At 38.4% G+C, this 23652-nt stretch overlaps 1 protein-coding gene across 1 annotated transcript in view; it reads left to right on the top strand.

The window, feature by feature from the left end:
• The window catches only part of alk (ALK receptor tyrosine kinase), a gene marked incomplete at both ends in the record, with an annotated part of 709791 nt that extends 700770 nt beyond the window's left edge, over nucleotides 1-9021 (top strand). The window contains 4 exons of the mRNA XM_079833880.1: nucleotides 6008-6109; nucleotides 6266-6400; nucleotides 6741-6831; nucleotides 8050-9021. Coding sequence (XP_079690006.1) covers nucleotides 6008-6109; nucleotides 6266-6400; nucleotides 6741-6831; nucleotides 8050-9021 — 1300 coding nt within the window. The remainder of the gene's footprint in view (nucleotides 1-6007; nucleotides 6110-6265; nucleotides 6401-6740; nucleotides 6832-8049) is intronic.
• Nucleotides 9022-23652: the final 14631 nt, after the last annotated feature.

Genomic DNA, 23652 nt, shown 5'->3' with positions numbered 1-23652 from the left:
CTTTATTTCTTTTTCACTGTTGTCAGCAGAGGGTCAGATATTGGAACTAGATCTTGATAACATCAGCTCTGGGTGAGGAAAATGGTTTCAGACTCAGTGATCGCACCATGAGAAATGTGAAGAAAGTCTGAAGACATTCAGTAACTTTTTTGGTAACACTTTAGTATGGGGAACATCTTCACTATATTAACTACGACTTTTGCCTCAATAAACTCATAATTTACTACTTAGTAATAGTCAGTAAGGACGTTTTTGTAGCGTTTGGGTAGGATTAAGGGAATGTAGAATATGGATATGGTCATGTAGAATAAGGCATTAATATCTGCTCTATACGTACTAATAAACAGACAATATCCCAGTAATATGCAAGCCAATAAGCAACTGGTTAATAGGGAGAATCGAAAACTTAAATAAAGTGACCATTTTTTTTTTTTTTTTTTGGATTGCCTCTGCAGAACTCACCTACACAGTATTAGGGGGTTCTGGGAGGTTTCCAGGATTGTTTGAGGTGGATTGTATAGTAGTTTGTTGTTGTTGCAGAGTCTCATGTCTCAGTAATAGTATGTGCCAAGTTTCAAGAAAACCCTTAAAGGGATAGTTCACCCAAAAAAAATGTAAATTATGCCACCATTTACCCACTTGTTTCAACAATAACAATGACGCATCTTTCAGTAACACTTTATTTTGGTGGTCCCTTTTGAGCATTCTGCTGTAACTTTGCAACTACATGTCAACTTATTCTAACCCTAACATGTACTAATACTCTACTAACACTCTGAGAGGTGTATGTAGGTGTAACGTTACTTATAGTCAATAGAATGTGTTAAAAGGGACCATCAAAATAAAATCAGACCCATCTTTCTCCTATTATGTTCCACCATAGAAATGAAGTCATACAGGTTATTTTTCTAGTGAACTGTAATAAGTCATTAATAGCAGTGTTTTAACAGTGCTATAGAGATTTAAAACAAGTTATTTTCCTGCATGGCACAATTTGGAATCTGCTTCCGGAAAGATTGATCTCATGAAACATTGCAGAAAGGCACTGAATATTTTAACAACTACATGCTTTTTGAATTTCCACATCACCTTGTTTGTTGCTTTGGATAAAAGCATCTACCAAATGCATAAATGTAAATTAAAATGCTGTTGCTGCTACTACTGTACCTTCACATGACACTTATGTGCAAATGAAGTCTCTCACAAATAGTGTCAAAAGCACAGTGCAGATCAAACCCTAATCCTACCATTACCCTATAGCAGGGGTCTCCAAACTCGGTCCTGGAGGGCCACTGTCCTGCAGAGTTTAGCTCCAACCCTAAATAAACACACCTGAACCAGCGAATCAGTGTCTAACTAGGGCCTTGTAAGACACTGATTGGCTGGTTCAGGTGTTTAATTGGGGTTGGAGCTAAACTCTGCAGGACAGTGGCCCTCCAGGACCGAGTTTGGAGACCCCTGCCCTATAGTATGTACATGTAATTACTTAGTATTAGTTACTGTGTAACCGAATGTTGTTCTTGGACTAGAATGTTGTTCTATAAACTAGTCGGTTACACTTTATTTTACAGTGTAGTTACCAAAGAATGTACTGGTAATATAAGGTAGGGTTAAGGTTAGGTTTAGGGGTAGTTTCAGGGTTAGTACCAAATTAGAGGTCGACCGGTAGTGGATTTTACCGATACCGATAACTAGGTTGGACTGCACTTTAAACATGTAAATTTAATGAACGAGTAAGATCCTATTTCTCCCTGGCATTAGCACTAGTCATTGCTGGTCAGTGTAATCCATACCTTAATGTACTCAAACTAACCACAAACACTACTCTTTAGCACAATGGTAACCACACAAGACTACAAACTCTTTTAAATGTCAAATTTAACAGCATTACACACTTACAGACCTTTCCCTTTACTAAAAAAAAAATCACATGAAATGGCACTTAATTTCAATATGTATTCTCCTCATCCAGTCAAAGCATACTGTGAACTGGAAATCCACTGCCAAATTCTAATCACAGAAGGACAAAGTACTTTCAGATTTAAAAACATTTGCTTATACTGTATCTTGGCAACTCAGATTCTCCAGCAAGTGTTAGTGAAGTCCTTTCTTTCTGATAAAAATAATTCAATTTTATTTGATGAAAAACATTTAAACAGTCCTTTCTTTCTTTGAAATAGATCAGGATTTGGTGTAGGATGGTGCCAGGTGCAACGCAAGTGTCTTGTGCTAGTTTCAGCCTAATGCAGTTATCATTTTCATGTCCTGCGGCACGTTGTTTATATAGCAAATGCACTCGCACCCATCTGTTCACCCATGGGCGTCAGGTCTGAAAACCAGGTGTGTTCAGGAGCATTGTTGACATGTTGCTATTTTGAGGAACTGAAAACAACTGTGCATTAGACAGTATTTTCGCAGTATTTTTTGTTATTTAAAGGGCGTGTTAGTAATATGCGCCTATAGGCGGGTGCACAACGTGCATACACTCTGCTTATTACACACAAAAATAAAAGGATTCCTCTCTGGAGAAGCGTTCAGTCTTTCTGCTTACAAATTCCTCCATGTAAATAGCGAATCCGCCATGGTGCAATACCAACTGGCTTTTAAAGGGAAAGGGAGATGAGACTCTGATTGGTTTATTGAATGTTATGCCCAAAACACACCCATGACTCATTTAGGGACTCGGAACAACCCTTTTGGGCCATGCGCTGGGCTCACAGACCATTTTCCCCATCGTTAAACTAGCAAAAGTGGATTCACAGACGCCCTAAGTGCACCTGCGTCCTGTGCTCAGAGCGTTAAAATGGGCTCCGGAGAATCCATGTATCATTCGTTCAGTCGATTTTTGATTTAAAGGGATCGTTCACCCAAAAATGAAAATTCTGTCATCATTAACTCACCCTCAAGTTGTTCCAAACCTGTATGAGTTTCTTTGTTCTGCTCAACACAAAAGAAGATATTTTTAAGAATGTTTGTAACAAAGCAGTGAGAGCAACCATTGACTACCATAGTATTTTTCCCCTACTATGGTAGTCAATGGTTGCTCTATCTGCTTGGTTACAAACATTCTTCCAAATATCTTTGTGTTCAGCAGAACAAAGAAACTCATACAGGTTTGGAACAACTTGAGGGTGAGTAAATGATGACAGAATTTTCATTTTTGGGTGAACTATCCCTTTAATATTGAAATTTGAAAAATTTGAAAACAGCTCGTTTTTTTCGAGATTGACTTGATTTTTCGTTTTTCGTTACGAGGTAGAAAAATGAATAAACAGTTTGAATATTCGATTTCTACACGTGGGCGGGAATTATACGCCCCTTTCTGCTGGTCAGCCGAAGATCAATCTATTCCGTCATCGGTTCTTCCTCAGTTCCGCACAGCAGAATAAAAGTCCTGTGCTTCTACAGCTGTAGGGATTCTTAACACGTTTATTGCAACTACATTTCATATTTTTCTCATCAAATAAACCGAGTAACGAATGGCTCGACACAACCCGTCCCAGGGCAGAGCCTAGACAGGTCTTTCGTCTGTGTAAACCAGCGGTTTTAGTCCAGGAAAGTGCAAGAGAGCCGCAAAATAATTTGCTATATCCTACCATATTTTCTGTACTGTAAAGTCAAGTTTTTTTTAAATCATGAAACATGCCGTGATTTATTCCAAAGTGACTTATAAAATGCATTTAATGTCAAATAGGCGCGTCCAGTATTCGCTGTATTTTAGTTCATGTTTCTGTTGTGTGTCAGAAAGTTCATATGAGGCTGAGACGCGCTAAAGCAGCGCATCCTGTTGGTTTCTTAATTTTTCCAAAGGCATGACATTTTGCAGTAATTTTAAATGTACACAAATAAAATAAATATTTTACTGTTTCAAATGAGAAAAATTAAGTGATAGCGCGGGCGACTCACGAGATCACATAACATATAAAAAGTTTGGTTTAATTGAATTTGTCTGTTGTAAGTCAGTACTTGCTGTTATTCCAAGCTCATATCTCTGCATGTGAAGATGCCGATTTAGCCGTATGGGACTGGACTGGGCTGAAATACAAAGCCTTCTTTACATAAATAGTATAATAGCATCCAAATGTTACATTGCAAATATGGAAACTTTGGACCGAATGAAAGATGCACGAGCAACGAGCCCAACGTCGATATGTTTCAATTCAAATAAATTCATTTAGGCTTGGTGTTTAAACTAAATGTTGTTTGTAATAAATGGCATAATATATAGACTATTTTATATAGCTTCTGTGTATATTTTTTTATTATATGGCTACTTATATTTTTTATTCTTGTTGTTTTCTGAATAGGCTACCATTCATTTAAGGATTTGTCATACAGTGAGGGGAAGTAAAATAGCCAACACACATAGCGTACGTGTTAATAGTGTTTATAATGTTAATGTTGTATTTTATTTACCGGTATTTTTCTGAATGTATGCTAATAATAAAATGCAGATTTTACTACAATGCAACGTCCGTGTGTTTCTCTCTCAACATGACCCGGTGTCATGTGAATTACACTCGGTGCGACTTTTCTGGCAAATACGTTCAATTATAAAATGTTCATTATTACAAAATGCATACGATGCGTTATAGGCAATACACTGTGTTAATTATCCCCACCCACATTAACTTTGGGCTTAATCACTGTAATGTCCTGTTCGCATTTGCTCTTTTTATTTATTTATTTTAAAGCGGATGCAAATATAGCCTATCGTAACATAACCCATATATGCAACTCGTGCTATATATTCCAAGCGCTCTGAAGGTATACTGGTTTGAGAAACAAACCGAAATGGCAAGTTATTACAGGCTTTAATGAAACAAAAATCATAAAAAAGAAGAGTATGATGCAAAGAGGTGAATTTATATTGACACAGACAAAAGCCCTGTCTAGGCTCTGCCCCGGTACGGGTTGTGTTGAGCCATTCGTTAGTCTGGTTGTTTGATGAGGAAAAATATGAAATGTAGCTGCAATAAACGTGTTAAGAATCCGTACAGGACTTTTATTCTGCTGAGCGGAACTGAGGAAGAACCGATGACGGAATAGTTTGATCTTTGGCTGACCAATCAGCAGAAAGGGGCGTATAATTCCCGCCCACGCGTAGAAATCAAATATTCAAACTGTTCATTCACTTTTCTACCTCTAAACGAAAAACGAAAAATCAAGTTGAAATCTCGTTTTTCGTTTTCTCATTTTTCAACTTTCAATATTAAATCAAAAATCGACTGAACGAATGATACACGGATTCCAGAGTATTCTTTCGTCAACTTTATCAGTCAAATTGAATATTCGGTCAACTTCTCATCTGGCCTCTCTTGCGGGTATAATATCGATCTCGAACATCTGCCATACTTGCCCTGTTTTTTTTTTCCTTCTGCAAGGCATCTCAAATGAACTAGGTCAGCCTCTTTCCATAACCCCTAACCCTAACTTACCCCTGTAAAAATCAGACGGCTTGATGGTTAGGACCCAAGACGGACGATCTAATGGCTGGGTGTAGATTCAACATTTGGTTAATTTACTTTGCTTGTCTAGAACATCTGCATATTTTATATCATGAGAAAACATGCAAATTAAGCAAGGCGTCTCAAATTAACTAGGTCAGTCACTTTCCATAAACCATTTTAAGTAAAGTTGTCTCTTTAATTCTAGGAGAACAATTAGGTTATTCAAGCAATTGTCATTATTTTAGAATACTGCTTTTTCTTTGAACACAAAGCCAAACTATATGCACACAATTAATCATTTAGGGAACCATTTAGTGACTAAGGATCAGATCGAGGTTTCAGAGAACATGGTGATGAATTCCATCCTTGCATAAGTCACACATGGAGTTTCTCCTTTATGTCTTTCCATGCAATTTCTGCTCCTTTCATTACCCCGTGCTTTTTCACTCTCTGATCTGCGACTGGAGTTAATAAGTCACTCTGCTTCAGTCTACTGTGGGCATTCATAACAATGTCTTCTTTTTTTGTTTTTTGTCTGGGCATGTGTTTTTCTACAGAGCCAGCTATTATAGGAAAGGAGGCCGCGCTATGCTGCCAGTCAAATGGATGCCTCCTGAGGCCTTTATGGAGGGAATCTTTACCTCAAAAACGGATACATGGTGAGCGCTGTAATATAATTACATATTTGATGCGAGTTCTTTCATATGCTATTGCAACCACACTGTTTTTCACACTAATACATTTTCTTTTCTATAATTACTGTGCTTTCATCTAACGCTACCGTTCACTTTCTCTCATTTTGACTTGTTTTTCAGGTCATTTGGTGTTCTGCTGTGGGAGATTTTCTCGCTGGGCTATATGCCGTACCCGAGCCGCAGTAACCAAGAGGTGTTGGAGTTTGTTACTAATGGAGGCCGAATGGACCCGCCCAAGAACTGCCCCGGGCCAGTGTGAGTGGACTCAAATATGCAATATACAAGAATCGGTCATTGTCTGATGCATATGCATTCTAATTCTCACATTTTCAGCCCTTGTTAACTTTCCCACTGCTTTATCTTTTCTGTCTCTGACAATATACCAATCAAATAATAATCAAAATTTCCTAGCTGGAGTTTTGATTTAATTCATTTTCTAATCTAACCTGATCTTGCAGAGCTGATCTTTGAAACAAAAGTGAAAAAGGCTTAATTTATCTCTGAAATGAATAAAACCTATACTCATTCAATCGAAACAGTGAAGATGAGAATGAAAAGGAAGAGAATACAAATATGATTTTGTTTTGTAAAATAGGTACCGCATAATGACACAGAGTTGGCAGCATCAACCAGAAGACAGACCAAACTTCTCAACTATTCTGGAGAGGATTGACTATTGTCTGCAGGTACTACATCTGAAAACTTTATTTGTTTATGGTGCAACAGTAGGCTTGTTAGAAGTTGTATATCACCATACTAGCACTATTTCCATTATTGTAAAATGCATTATGTATACTGTGGACAGTAGGGCTGGGTATTGACACAAATTTTGCAATTCGATTTGATTCAATATCGATTATTTTGGATGTATATCAGATACAATACATGGCAAATTTTCTCAAGGAAAACCAATCTCAGAACTAATGCTGTAAACTATGGGAGTTGTAGCCTACTATAATATTGAAGGTAAACTGATTTGTATTCAAACACTTAAATTACACTCAATGTTTAAAATAATAATAATGTTATAATATTAACTTTACAATTACATAATCATTTCTACTCCAATTTGTTTTTTGAAATATGAACATTTAAATGGCAGCTGTTATTAAAACGTGCCAGATTTATTCATACATGTATTAAATATTGAAGAACATTAAATATTATAATGAATAGCCTATGTAATATGGTGCATATATTTATCAAAATGCTCCTCTCGAGTTCAGACTAAAGAGTTTATGGACACTGGATATGTTTTTTTCTGAGGTAAATGTGACTTTACGTGACATTGTTTACAAGCTGTTTTATTGACGTCTTTCCGTGGTTGAAACACTGATTGAGTGATTCTATGACACGTGATACTGATTTCGGTAAGATGTACTCCATCTTTTAACACACTTTCAGATCCTCATTCATGTTTATTTCGCTTTAACTGGTATTAAAGCGGAAGAGAAGACCAGTTCATGTGCCGCTTCTCTTGAGCTGAGCCAGAGCGATCTCACACCACAGCGTCAAAAGAGTATTTATGTTTTTAGACTTCATAATAAAATGGACGTAATTTAAAATCGGAGACTTTGTTTCACATCAATAGTAACAAAGCACAAATATTATTGCGATTTATTGGATGGGAGGCACGCTACAATGCTCCGTTCATTCATCAACTGAAAACAGGATGACTAATCGATTCTCTGGATTTAATCATCAATATCAGATCGTAAAAATGAGAATCGATTAAAATCAAGAAATCTGTATTTTTTTTTACCCAGCCCTAGTGGACAATATGCATGGAATTTGCCCAAGTATACAGCAGAGCACATTGTATGGAACAATACCAACTATTTGTCACCTGTAAAACTGGCATGTTTGACTGCTTGGGTAGATGACAGACTTTTCAATTCCCCTAGGACCCAGATGTGGTGAATGTGCCTTTGCCTGTCGAGTACGGCCCCATCCCCGAGGAAGAGGAGAGGGTACCCATGCGTCCCGAAGACCCTTCTGCGCCCTCCTTGCTTGTATCCCCTCAGGGAACAGAGGATGCTCCATGTGCCGCCCACTCCGATCAGGCTAAGAGAGATGCGGAGGTCATTCTCATGGCCAGCCAATCTTCTGACAACAAACTACCACCCGCTCCCCCATCTCAGCCTCATCCACATCACCACCTCCAACCCCCTGTAGTCACTGCCCCCATACCAGCCGCCAAACCCTCCTCTACAACTCCCCAACTCCCCGCCCAGGATGGAGGACATGTGAATTTGGGATTCATGCAGGCCCACCAGTCAGAGAAGGAGAGCCGTAATGGGAAGCCCACCAACCTGTGGAACCCTACCTATGGCTCGTGGTTTCTACAGCAGCAGCAGCAGAAGAGGCAGCAGGCCCAGGCCCAGGCACAAAGGCAGGTGAGTGGCCCACGGATCCCAGGTGAAGGGCAGGAACAAGCAGGCCGGACTGTGACAGTAGCTGAAGCGTTGGGCCTGCAGCAACAGCACAAACAGCAGCAGTACCAACAGCAGCTCCAGCGCCAACAACAACAACAGCAGCAGCAACAACAAGGCCTGTGTCGACCGCTCTTGGCCCCTCCTCCTCCACCTGCCCCGACCCCTTTACTCCTGGATTCGGCCACCCTAGCACCAGTTCCACTCTACAGACTACGCCGCTTCCCATGTGGGAACATCGGTTATGGATACCAGGAACAGGGCCTGCCCATGGAGCCCATGTCGGGGCCCCAGCCTCCCCCGCCTCATCCTGGCCAGCAGAGGCCCATCTCTTTGGCTCGGGCCAGTGGCCCCGAGGACAGCCGCCCGCTTTTGGTCACCATGGGTACAGTGCAGGACTCCAGACTCCCGAAAATGGAAGGACACAACGCCACTGTGCTGTAACCGTGCACGCTCTCAATCAGTGGCCACTTTGCGAAACACTGTGCTGTCAAACTACGTCCACCTTTGCCGAGCCCCTTTGTGCTTTTCCTTTGTGCTTTTCAGCCATGAATATGTAACTGGAAAGGTTCTGCACTGAAAACTTTCCCTACGCATCAGTCATTGTAACAGATTGTCGATTGGATAAAGAAACGAGACTGAGTTTCTGAACATTTGAGAGACAAAAAGAAAACTCATTAAGCCCTCACAAGGGTTAATTCTGTGAAAAAGACTATTATATCTGATATTTTTCCATAATGGGGGAGATTAAAAAAAAAAAAACGGGTTTGTTGATGTTTGCTTGCCTGCTTGTTTATTTATTCATTTGTTAATTTATTATTTGGAGGTCATGTAAATTATTAATGGGTGTGCTTCAGAAAGCAAACTGCCCCCCGTTCATTATGTATCATTTTGTTCACTCTTGGACTTGGTTGGCTTTTAAACGCAGCAATTTTCATCTATCGTCAAACATTATGAATTACTGAAATCTCTATTGGCTAGTATGTGTGAAAATGATGATCGCTTGTGGCTTTTTGCAATGAGAGAACCTGTGGCTATGGTGTTGTACATGCAGTGAAGGCTCTTTCACAGGACTCATGTCAGGGACATTAAAAGTAAATATAGTGAAAGCTATATAATGTTAAGCTTAAGAATAGGAAAGTCCCATCAGTTACTTGAGAAGATGAGCTTAAGCTAGCATTAATGTTCAGGTTTGGTGCAGGTCTGGATCCGAAATGCCAACTTTGCCAAGAGGTTCACCAGCAAGTCTTAGCTTGAAGGTTATCAGTCAGGTAAGTTTGGTTTAGGGCATCAGCATACCAGCTTCGAAATCACATCAAATGATGTTCTTTTCAGCCTTTGGCTGGTAAACCACCCACATAATGATACATCTTGCAAACCGTTCGGTAACCATGAACTGCATTTTGAAAGGTCAGGAGAAAATGGTTTTAAAATTGTTTAAACGTTAAGCATCAGATTAAAAAGTTGGACTCGCGCACAGAACACAAGGCCAGCACTTACAGAGCTCAACGCATTAGGGAATGTTGACAAGAGTCATGTGAAAGGGCTTCGAGTCTATGCTGTATGAAACTTTAGCATTGGCTGAGTAAGAAAGAAATGTCAGCGATTTACTTTCAGAAATAATATCCGTCATTCCATTCCTGTTTGGCATTGGCATTTAAATAAAATAAAAAATTTGTGTACATAAGAGCCTTACAACTGTATGCGCAGAACGTCATTAACTGTCTTTCATTGCTCCATTGATTGCTGTTTACTTGAGTGAAGGACTTTTGAATTCAAGCGTATTGATGAGACAAATTCATTTTCACATGATCTGTCACTATTGCTTACCGTTCAGTTCTTTCAAGCTGCTATTTCAAAAGCAAATGTTGGACATTCTTTTTATACTATCAGAAAGAACTGCTGTAGTGTCTTTGATAGTGAGAGTTTTACAAAGGAATATCTTGTGGCAATTTTTACACTATTTTTTTGTTAAATAGTGGTCTCGTTGAAAAAAAAAACAATGTTTTGTCTTTATTTTTTATTAATTTTCAATAATAATTGTATCCTTATTTTTTAACCTTCATAGAAAGCTCTATATTAATACCATCAAAGAATAATACCGGAAATATTTCATTAATTTCCCTCTTGAATTTGTGTCATACTTTCCCACGTCATAAGACACTGATGCTACTCCGTTTACCATAAATGGTATATTTAAATGTAAAATGCCATTTTACATTTTTGAGAGAGAAATATTTTTGGCTTCACTGAGGTTTGGAAGCGGTCTGATATGTTTAGGAAGGTGCATGAAGATGAAAATTAAGGATTTTTATTGCTCTTTCATTTTATTTTAAATTTGCTAATGACAACGTGACCACACTTGTAAAAATGTTGTAAAACCTTATTGTATCATGTATCTGTTAATCTCTGTAATTTGACATTCAATGATGAGATCTGAGAAATTAATAAATTACTATTTAATAAGTTTGGCCTTGCCCCCAAACACAAAATGTGTATTAAGAATAATCCGAATAACAATATCACAATGTTGACAGGCTGAAACATGATTTTGACTAAATCATGACCACTGGGTGCAAGTAATAATTGATTAGGCAGGCTTTCAAACAAAGGTCGAACAGCGGAAAATGCATATCAAAGTGAAAACCAATCCATGAGGTCAAAGGAACAACCTTTATAGTTTTAGGTAAGACTACAGAATCTATGATCTAGAAAAGGCTACATTAAAGGATCCTAAGAGCAAAGTAGCCTCTGTGATTCTTAAAGGGGTCATATGAATAAAATAACATTATCTTGTGTATTTGGTTTAATGCAATTTGTTTACACGGTTTTAGGTCTAAGTGTCATTTTTACACATACCGTACATTAGTGATTCAAAGCTGCGCTTTCATTGGTGCTTTCATTATATCTCACACAATCATATTTATAGCTCCTAACTTAATAAAACAAGTTGTGTTGCTATGATAAATAGCCCTACTTCAAAATGTAGATCTGTATGTGCGATGTACTTTATCTGAATTAAATACAAACACATCTCTCGCTTTTGCTCACGTCACAGCAATTACCTACTCCGTGGGCCATATGCTGACACCCGGTTTAAATCAATTTCGCCAACTTTTTTAAAAGCAGACTAATTCGAGTTACGATATCACCGTGCTTATGAGAATGTGAATAATTGTAATGTGATGATTGGGTGCGGATATGTAAATCAGTAGGCCTGTCGCGATTGGTCGATACAATCGACTGCGTCGACGCTGGTAATTAGTCGACGTCAATATTTTTAGTCGACTGGGTAAATTGGGTACGATGTGAAATTGTATTAGAACCGGTACTTTAAAAATGACAGCTAAGCCATTTCTTAATCTGCGTCGATGTGTGACAGCAGAAATGAGGACGTGTGTGTGAGCTCTGCTTCCACCGTTCACTAAACAATGGAAGCAGAAGAGTTAAATATATACGCGCAGCTCGGGAAAAACAATGCAACAGAAAAGTGTTGCGCTGCCGGACTCTGACCTGAAGCAGATCGCGACGCCAGTTTCGTGGATTATTGGGTTTGAATGGAAAAAACAATGTAAAAATGCACGTCCTGGTGAGTATTCGGGTAAACGCCGTCGGATATGTCTTTAGTGAACGTATACAGAGTTGAATGAGAAATCGGGTGTTACAATGAATTTGGTCCGTGCAACTCTTAAAGGGCCGGACCTAATATTCTGTGTGAAGCAGGGCAGGAACATGACCGCCAAGTGAGTTTTTAGGGGTTTTTTAACCCTAAAACAATGATAAAACAATGCATAGTAAGTTCTGTCATATTATTCTATTATTTTTACAGTTGTTTGCCATGGTATCCATTCAGTATTGGTATTAAGGTATTTTAGTCTGGTATCGTATCAAAGTAATAATTTTGGTTTACTATTCTATATAAAAAAAGTATTTGCTGATATTCTTGTTTTTGTTATATTGGTTTACAAATTTGTACCTTTTTACTCTTTTAGTTTTACATTTTGCCAAGGGCTTGTTTACATTTATACTTTTTTTTATAGTACACTACTGAAGGCCAACGTTGAAAGTTAAATTACATTTTTTCAAGTAAAATTGTTGAAAATTATTGTGATAAATTAGTCGATAGAAAAATATAAATCAGAGAAAATCATATATGCGGAGGGTGGTGGGTGAATGATTTTTTTTAAACAGCTGATTCGGGTGACGTTACAGCTGATCTGCAGATCTCTACAGTACATTGTTGCTCCTCTATGTCGATTTTTACAAAGCTCATCGTTCTGAAAAGCGCGTGTGTTCTCTGATTGGCCAGTGATCCAGTGCATTGCGATTGGCCTGAATACCTTAAGGGTCTGACGGAAATGTCACGCCCCTTACCATATTTGGAACATCGGGTCCCAAAGCAATATTGACAGTGTGACGCCATGTCCCCCAGAGACGAGACAAAGACAATATAACCCATTATAAACAAAGCATTTGTTGCATCCATTGGGGACAATTAATGATAATGACGACTTATACGGTAATTTTATGCGTCGTTACGGAGGGGAGAACACCATGTTAACATGACGGAGCTGTCACTTGCCCGATCGTATCAGTGCTGCTTCTTCAAGTTGATCATTTGCACGCATTTTTAAGCCTTGCCAACATTAATATTCAAGCGCAAGTAGACGCGAAAGTAGCATGTCTCTTAGTTTGGTCCGTGCATGCTGTGTGAAATTTATATAACAATATCAAATAATAATATAACAATTTATTTATTGGTGGGGCACAACCGGGCCAAGTAGAAGAAATCCTTAGCGTTGAGCCCTGCACAGACTGATGTAGATTTGTAGGGGCGTGTTTGAACGAAGCGGTTTAGGAAGTCTTGGCTAAGCCTTAACTGTTACATATCTCTTTGGGTTTGAGACTTTGAGCTTTGTAACTCTGCAGATCTTATACATGCACAAACAGCTACATAACACTAAAAAGAAAGGAAAACAAGAATTGCATCATATGACCCCTTTAAATAAAATCAAAAAGTTGGTTAAAAAAAGTAAGCGTTTGTGCTGCCTTAATTTTAAGTTTAGTCAACTTGATATGCAAGTGACAACTTGGATATTTGAGTAGACTAAATCTTTCAAATTAAGGCAGCATAACCACTTTATTTAAGTTGAAACTAGTTTTGTGCCCTGTGAGGTTACAAGCTAGATTCTTCTTAAAGCTGGCCACCTGGTTAACTGAGCAATAGGAGAAGAATAGCCTTAAAAAGAGAGGTGACCAAGATCTTGATGGTCACTGTTGTTGAGCTCCAGAGATCATACTTGGAGATGAGAAAAACAACCAACACTGCATCGCTCCACCGATCTGGGTTTTATGCCAGAGTAGCCAGACGAAAGCTTCATAGTGAAGACACATGAAAGCTTATTAGCTCCTCTGATCTAATCTCAATTCCAAGCGTCATATCTGGAGAAAACCAGGCACGCTCATCACATGTACAATACCATCCCAACAGCAGAGCACTGTGTTGGAAACATTATACTGAGGGGGTGTTTTTCAGAGGCAGGGACTGGGGGACTGATCAGGGTAGAAGGGAAGCTAAACAACACAATATAGTGCTCAGGACCTCTGACAGGGCCAAATGTTCACCTTCTTGGCTTAGGGACTAATAACTGTGAATATGAATGATTTGCCCAGACTTGAACTAAACTGAACATCTCAGGAGACACCTGAAATAGCTGTCCTCTGACAGTCGCCTTCCATCCTAACAGAGCTTCAGAGGATCTGCTGGGAAGAATAGCAGAAAACTTGTCGCATCACATCCAAAAAGAATTAAGGCTGTAATCCCTGCCGAAGGTACTGAGTATAAGGTGGCTGTGAGAGTGGCCCTATGTTTATCTTGGGGCACCATCTAAGGAATTAAACCTTACAGTAAGAGTAAACAACAACAGAGCACAGATAACTAAAAACTGGAGGGAGTTTGTCAGCTGGTCAATAAAAAGACATTTTACAAAGTCTTCCTTCCTTCCTGTCTTCCTTGTGTTCATAATACAGCAATTGGCCATACAAGTGCATAAACTATTCTGATAATATGCTTGAAACTGATGTAGCCTTCAAGTGTAGTCAGAAATATGGTATTTAGTAGGGATGTCAATTTACACAAATTTCCATGATCGAGCACCGTTTAAATTAACGATCAATTAATTGTTATCCTTAATACTGCATATGCATCTACAGCAGTGGCTTATAGCCGGCCGCATGACAGGGTGTGCAAATGCTGACAAAACGCCAAGTTCCTCAACAAATCAATGGGAAGGGTTTTTAGTCTAAATAAAGGGCTATAGGATTGTAAAATTAACCGATGTGATTGATCATTTAATTAAATGACTTGTTTAATAACCAAATATGAGTAATACAACGAACGTGTCACTAACTCCACCTCAGATGCGTGCTCTTCAGAATGTGTGGACTAGGGATGTTAACCGATGACCGTTTGACCGATGGTTGACCGTATCAAAGTTAACCGATCAAAGTTGTCGGTTAAAAAAAAAAAGTGATCTCTAAATTAGGCTATTATAGACAGTGGACTAAACGCTACTACAGTCAGCCATCTCATTCCAAAATCTTTTTGTGTGAAGTGAACAAATCCCTCACACTCAATTTTTCATAACTCGCCTTGTTGTACTTAATAAATTGGCGCGAGGTCACAGCGTTTGGGTTTGCGTGCTCACAAGGTTTGCAAGAAGTAAACAGGCTAAAACACTCTAGGTTATTGTATACAACATTCCACATAAGATGGGCTTACATTTGGAAATATATTACATCTACATTTCAGTGGTAACACATAAGGTGTTGATCATCATCTTTATTATTGTTAGCACTACCTCGAACTAAAGCGGCGTCTCTTCGGAGCTGTCATTTTCTTAAATGAGCCGCGGCAATGTTTCAAATGAGCTTCTAACGCTAGACAAAAGCCTTTATTTTCAACGCGATCACCTTGTACCCAAACCATTTTGAAACTAAGGAGCCATTTGTCCTCCGATTACAAACAAGCTCCTCGGCGCCGCGTTTGCGGGACTCATGTTTCGCGCTGTAGGGGACTAAAAAGTGACATGAGTGGAAAGGAGGCGGCGGCGCCAGGACATTGTGTGTGTGAGAGCGGGAGGCAGAGCGGCAGAGAGATGCGACAGAGTTGCGAAATTGAAGGCGCGGCTCACGGCTGTTATTTCAAATAGCGCAGCATATTTTAAACTAATCGGTTAACCGGTTTCAACCGGCTAATGAGGCTCGGTGGTCGGTCAAGAAAATGTTTAGTTTTCGCCATCCCTAGTGTGGACGCGCTCTTCCAGAAACAAAGCACTGAAAACACCAACTAGACCCAGTAAATTCACAACGATGTATTACAATATATTGTTCTCTTTATAATAGTGTTAATTTCGTCAGACGAGACGAGACTAAATATGTTCGTCAACAACCTTTTTGTCATGACGATGACGAGACCACACCAATGTCCATTTTGTCATTCTTTTCTTTTGTCAAATGATGGACAACGGTTCACATTTTTCCCATGATAATAAAATTAAGTAAATATTAAATAATAGTATATAAAATAATTTGTGAAAGTAAAACAAGTAAATTAATATTCAAAGTTAAATGAACAAAAGAGGCGCTGATAGGCTAAACACGGTGGTTTGAACGTCTTAGATTATCCATTTTACAACACAAACTGGAGGCAAGCAACAGTTTGCTAAATTTCTGCTATTTGATATATAAGTAACTGCCAACAGAACTTAAAGATCTCCCTCTTTTCGTTTTCTTTCTTTAAAATTTTTTTCTGCATTAAAGATGAAATGGTTCAACTTCTGCTTTCGCGCAGGCGCAGTGATGAGAAATAGAGCAATCAGTTCGTAGCTCTGCTTCAGCTGTGCAATAACCTCACAAGGAGCGACCAGAATTTCTGACATGCCAGAAATTCATCCGACCAATCGATTGGCGATTGGGAGAGGTTTGTCGCCTCTCGTTTCCCCCTGTACACTGCACGAACACCTCACGACAAACGACGCACGATAAAGCTGAAAATCGTCCCGACCCAAAAAAAGAGTTGCACGAGTCGGCTCGAAATCGGACGAAAATCGCACAGTGTATGCCCAGCTTAAAATGTTTTGCATAAAATAAAAACCAAGATAAAATCTCTCTTCATTTTCGTCTACAATCGTTTCTACTTTTTCATCATGAAATGTCAGTTGTTCAAAATATTCCGAAAGAGTTTGCGCTGTTGCTCAAGTACAGTTGCTGCGAGCCTGTCATCTCGTGGTGGCGCGCGCGGTCACATGGTTCCCGGAGAGCTCGATAATTCTAGCACTGTCAATACATTTGAGTGCTTAAGCTGCGTAAGTTACACAACAGCTTCACTATACAGGTGTTTGCAGCAATTTTTGGTAAACAGTACAGCATAGTGTGCGTTCCAGGAGCGCGTAGCCATACAGCTGTGCTGCGATCGTTTCCGCACAAAGAATATTTTTTGATGTGCTGGCGCTGAAATAAAGTGACAGCGCATCCGCATTAAAACAAACATGTATCGAAGCGAAAATCTAGTAATTCCACCACAGATGCATATAATGTAAAGTCTACTCTGTTTCAAAGTCAACACATGGCTTTATGCCTCGAGTAAAGCAAGGAAAACGGCCTTTAAGTAAACAAGGAGAAATAATGGAGAGCACCTGTCCTTTCTTGGAGGTGGAAAAACAAAGTTCTTTATGACCTGCAGGATTTCTTGTAAAAAGATTTAAAAACGAAAGAAAAGACGAGAGTCGGTTTTTGTCTATCGTAAGTTTTCATTTAAAATGTTTGTTATTTTAACATAGTCTATACCTGTTTTGCAACTTGCATGAGCAACGTAATATATACATCTAAAGTAGGTATTAGGCTATATAAATATAAAGTAATGAATTGAATAAAACGTTGTTTAAGTGTAGTGCGTTTAAACATGATATCTACAAATAGTGTATAGGCCTACAAAGAGAATTGCAATGCTGACAAGTGTGAGAGGTCTACTCTCTCCCCTGAGAATACTGACATCCTAATCTTTAAAAAAAAAAAAAATTGTCATTATAAGCCCGGGCCCATTTTCACATCTCAGCTTGTTTTTTACATGTTACACTTTAACAACTGAGTACAATTTGATTTATTCAGATGGTTATTTGTTTATTTTATTTTTGTTAAAACCATATAGGTTATTTTTGTTAACACCAAAAGTTCCTTGTTAACCTATAAACCATATAGGTTATGTTAACACCAAAAGTTTTCATGTAATAAATGGAAAGCAAATAAAAATTGTCTCCTCCCCCTTTTATTCTGATCCGAAAAATGATCCGATCCGTGACTCATGATCCGTAGTGTAATCCGAACCGTGAGTTGTGATCCGTTACACCACTAAACCTTACTAAAAGTGTACGTACGCACAAAAGATAGATTTTGCGTACGCACAAAAAAATTCAGATTTATAAAACCATATGTACGTCAGAACCTGCGCAAAAATCCCATTATAAATCACAGCCAGCAGAAGATTGTGCGTACGTGCATCTCCATCCTGTCTCCTCCCTGAAATCACCATATATGGAGCTTACAACGCCTAGTTTTACTATGCATAACCTCATTTGCATATCATTTGCATGCACATTACCATCCACATGATACCATGTTTAACACTGTCAAAGGTACAAGACATAGAAAAATATTAGATACAGACTATAAATGCCATTTGTGCCTTACACAGTACATTGCTGACAATCATCCAATATCTTTATGTTTTAGAATAAATATATCAAAATATCCATAAAAACTAAGTTGTATAAAATACTTCTCAGACAGACTGAAAATTTTTTTAAAAAAAAGGAAATGTGCAAATCTTAACTTTTTCTTCAAGTTGTATCCTTCAAATACAGTGGTATTTTTCATAATTTTGTGAAGATGTCTTTACACTCGGTGTCCGTGCAGCTGTGGTTGTACAGTAGCTGTTATCATTGGACCTATTCAAACCGGATAATGGACCGTTCGACCACCGAATCCTGCAGTGTCTGTGATATCGAAGTAAGTGTGCATCACTGATCATCGTTCTCCCTAAAACATATTTTGTCATAACATGAGTTTAGTTTAAAGAGGAATTATTGGAATTAACCTATCCTTGCTGTCATTAAAACAGCGTGTCACAGGAAAACTGATCAAATTAGCACCTCCGCATGTCTATCTAAATTCATATAATTTTTGTTTAAATTCTGAGTAATGACTTTATGTAATTTCAGTGCATATCGCCATTAATGAAACTGGAACATTAATGTAAATGTGTATATCAATATGAAAACATTTTTAAATTGTTCTTACTTCATTACTTTTCTCGCTCTAGTAAAAGAGTTCGTACGCATTTTTTTTTATACATTTTGAATTACGTTTGGATTTTACTAGATGTATATAGCCTAAAACAATAGGCACAAATAACACTGTTGGATTTAATATGATAATGTGGATATAACGTATGAAATGGATTGACTCACATTTATTTTCTACAATCTAACTTCAGTTCACGATCTCACCATCTGTGTTGCCAATTCCCTTTGTCTCCAGAATGTGTGTACGCACGGCTCAAAGTTTGCTTAAAGGTGCGCACATTCTCCTGTCAAGTTTGTTTTTTATAAATCACAACCTTTGCGTGGGAACTAGAGCTGCAACTAACAATTATTTTTTCTGTCGACTAATCTAACGATTATTTTTTCTGTCGACTAATCTAACGATAATTTTTTTCCCGATTAGTCGACTAATCTAACGATTATTTTTCGGATTAATCTTATGATTCTTTTTTACTGATTATTGTATTTCAAAGTGGCTAGTGAAATTGTATATTATTTTAACATGAAATCAATGAATGATGACAATATTAATTGTATTTCAGGAAGGGTAGTGTACATAGTATGCCATTTTATAATGAAATATATGAACACAAGAAGCTTTTTAAACATAATATATAATGATACTATTCATCATAAAATATATACAGAGTAGGCCTAATTAGGAAAAGTTGTTTACTATAGTAGTTGAGTATGATTTACTTATTGATTTGTGTCAATAGTAAACGAAAATACACTTGTATTTATCTGCAAAAGGTTCACATACAGGAGCTTTCAGCATAGTTTTAATGTATAACTAGTCGTCTATTTTGAAGATATACATGTGCATAAACAACGACTAAAGCTGCCAGAACTTTTTGCCCAAACATAAGAGACACATTTAAATGATTAAAGCTAGAGGCATATCTTAACTTTAATGTTACTTTAATCATGTAAACTACCTATATACCGCATGTTATTATGCATATGTGTTTGGGACAGAGGGGAACCAGGTCGCATTAACAGGAGATATATGCAGCCCATAATAAATAAAAGCACGAGACGTACTGGGGTCGGAGAAGAACCCCGGAAAATGTGACCGTCTGTTGCAATACACGCGCCACGGTTCAGCTGCGCGAGAGAACACTGGCAGCAGGGTTGCCAGGTTTTCACAACAAAACCCACCCATTCGTTACTCAAAACAAGCCCAAAACAAGCCCAATCGCGTTTCGGGGAGGTTCTCTGGTAAACATCGCGTTCGGGGGGTTAAATATGTGTGTTTTTTTTTGCAGGGCTGCCTGCTAAAATTCTCATTCCCGGGGATAAATATCACATAATTGGGATCGCTTCAACCCGCGGACATGAGACACAGCCCGCGGCAACAGTGTAGAAGTAGCCCAATTCCGCGGAAAAAAAACGGGACTTGGCAACACTGACTGGCAGCGTGAAAGCGCTCGCTCTCCACACACACAGCTTCTGCTCTGCCACCGCGTGCAGTGTGAAACCGGCATTACAGAGCGAACAAAGCACAGTTTTATTCGGCTTCTGTTTAAAGTACTCCCACACTTTTGAATGTCGCGGTCTGGCTTTATATGATAAATGATCATTTTCACTATGCCCGGGAGCAGAAGCCGCCATTATTCTAGATCTTCTGTTCCATTCTAGAACGTAAATAATGTGCCGCCGACGCGTCGACGTGCGTTCGTAGTCGGCGTCATTGACGACGTCGACGCGTCGTTGCAGCCCTAGTGGGAACTGGCGTACGTACGTTTCCAGCCCCGTTTTGTGCGTACGCACACTTTATAAATGAGACCACAAGGCAGCTCTGGCATAAACGACTTACAGGTTCTTTACAGGTATTGGTGTAAACATTCCTAAAGATACCGGTTAAAATGTGAACGGTACCCAACCCTAGCAGTGAGTGATTTATTTTGTCATTTGTTGTTTGATTAACATTAGAAACGCAGACAGCAGGAATAGGCTTCTGTCCCTTGAAGACAATGCACAGATCCAGTACATGCTACACATTAAAACGTCTTTCTCCACTGTTTAAGTTTTACTTGAGACATAAACTACTATATTTGCTAGGATACTCACCAAGACGGTCATGTTGACATTTTTTGTGTGAATTTGTCCATTCAAGCACAAGTCTTGAAAGAGAATTCAATATTAGCGCACTCTGCGAAGCGTGTTGTTGACGAAGAAAGACGAGACTAAAATGTAGTTTAAAAAATAAAAACGTGACCAAAAAAAAAAAAAAAAATCACTGTCGGGGGGAAAAGAGAAGCGTTCAAGCATTCATGCAATCATTTAAATCGCCCAATCAGAGCTTTTCTGTTAAAAGAACACGTATTCTATCCGGTGTTTTACTTAAAATATGCAACCTGGCAACCATGTGCACGCGAGTTCTCTTTCTCGATTCAGATCTCCATTTGAGATTTTCTGCTTATATTAAAGTGTCATTCATAGCCCTGTCGCGATAGTCAATAAATCAATTAATCGCACGATAAAAAAAGTGAGCTCGATAATTTTTCCGGCCGCGATAATTTCCAGCGTCCGTTTTTATATTCATTTTTGCCGAGCGTTACAGATCACGCTCTTATACATGTAAATGCTTCTAAGCGCGACAAGAGAATGCGCTGTATGTCAATGTCCTGTCTGTGTGTGTGTGTGTGTGTGTGTGTGTGTGTGTGTGTGTGTGTGTGTGTGTGTGTGTGTGTGTGTGTGTGTGTGTGTGTGTGTGTGTGTGTGTGTGTGTGTGTGTGTGTGTGTGTGTGTGTGTGTGTGTGTGTGTGTGTGTGTGTGTGTGTGTGTGTGTGTGTGTGTGTGTGTGTGTGTGTGTGTGTGTGTCTGCGGTCAGCTAATCAAGGGACACACACAGACACACACACAGACACACGTCAGTCTCCTTCTCACATCGAGTTCTCTTTGGCTCTTGAACAAACAATAACAGCAACACAGATAATTTTGAGTATTCTCATATTAGGAGTCTTAAATTAGTTAAATAACGTCTTAAATGAACTTAAAGAGTTGTGAGGAAATGAGATGCGCGGGACAGCGCATCAGATCCGCGTCATGTTCATCAGCGGCCGTTCTTAAAGTGACAGGAGCACTGATGATGCCTGTCATTAATGTTCATCAAAGAACAACGGGAACAGAAAATTGTAGCTTTAATGATGAATAATCTAGATTTCATTTATTATTAATGCAGTTAAGAAAGGTGTTTGATAACTATTACATTTCTGTATATGTCTAACAGGGAAGGCCACAGGTAAAAATAACATTTATTTTAATGAGGTTATGTAAAGATTGTTTTAAGTTCACTTAAATTAAAAGTTTTTTTTTTTTTAAAGCCTAGTTTATGTTGAAATGGCAGCTTTCAGTTTTACTGTAATATAACGTCATTAATGTTTCATAGAGACATCAGTGCTACTGGCCTTCAGTCATAAAAACATGCCATTACAACACATATTTAAAATATGCTGTCTTTAAATTGTTTTTACATTAATTTGGACAGTAACTGAAATTATTACAATATCAAAACTTTAAAAACGTATTAATCGTGATTAATTACAGAATTTTTTTTTAATCGATTCCCAGCACTACCTAAAGCACAATCGTCCGTTTCAGTTTCCAGCTGTTTATTCATTTTTTGTTAACAGACTGAGAGTTCATTGCTTTTTTTGTTTTGGTTTTGTTCATTTATTGGGGATATTGAAAATGCTTTCCGTTTTCAGTGTTAAATAGTCTTTAGAAATAAAAGTTTATTGATCTTTGAAAAGGTGTAACTGCATTATGATGCCATTATCATTATTTTAGATGAAAACGGTCTCAGAACGACATTATCGATTATCGCAATAATTCCTTGGCCAATTTATCGTCCAGCAAAATTTGTTATCGTGACAGGCCTGGTCATTCAGTCGGTTTGTGTTCTGTCACGACTCACGAGCCGCTTGTGCTGTTTGTGCAACTACATCTGCCATCAAACCTTCTCAGTGATAAACTGTAATAAATCCAAGGATAATAACTGCACTTGCGCAACCTCGTGTGTGACAATACAAGGTCTTTTTTGCTGTTGTTTTAATAGAAAAACATTAAAGTAATGTGGAATTTCACCGTTGTAAATTTATAGAGAAGTTTTTCCATGAGGCCTCTATGATAAACAGCCTATAATGAATAACAAAAATAAACCATGCGTATGGGTCGCCATTCTCTTGATTTGTGCTTATAGGTGAAAATGCAAACAATTCTGATGAAATGTAAAAATGCATTTATCAAATGACAATATCGTTGTGATGATAATTTTGATAATTATCAATGCAGCATGATGAAAACTAGACTAAAACTTGACTAAACAATAACAGGACATGGCTGACTAAATATGATAAAAAATAAAAAAAACACATTTGACACAGGACTAAAGCTGGGCATACACTGTGCGATTTATGTGCTCATCCTGTGCGGTCCGATCGTCGAGCGCGATTTGACTGCTCACACTGTACTTGTGAAATATGCACGATAAACCCCTTGTGCCAGGTTGCGCTGATAGACCATGATATGGTCAAATGCACCAGCTATCGATATCAAGAGGATTTAGCATGTCCAATTTATGTATTAAATTATTATTATTATTATTATTATTATTAGGGTAGGCCTACTTTTATCATTAAATTGACAGGCCTATTACATTTAATTTGCCCCGCAACAATTTCATAACGCA

The sequence above is a fragment of the Gobio gobio genome (genome assembly GCF_949357685.1).
Source record: "Gobio gobio genome assembly, chromosome: 13".
Lineage (NCBI taxonomy): Eukaryota > Metazoa > Chordata > Actinopteri > Cypriniformes > Gobionidae > Gobio > Gobio gobio.
This window is presented reverse-complemented; position numbering and strand designations above follow the sequence as displayed.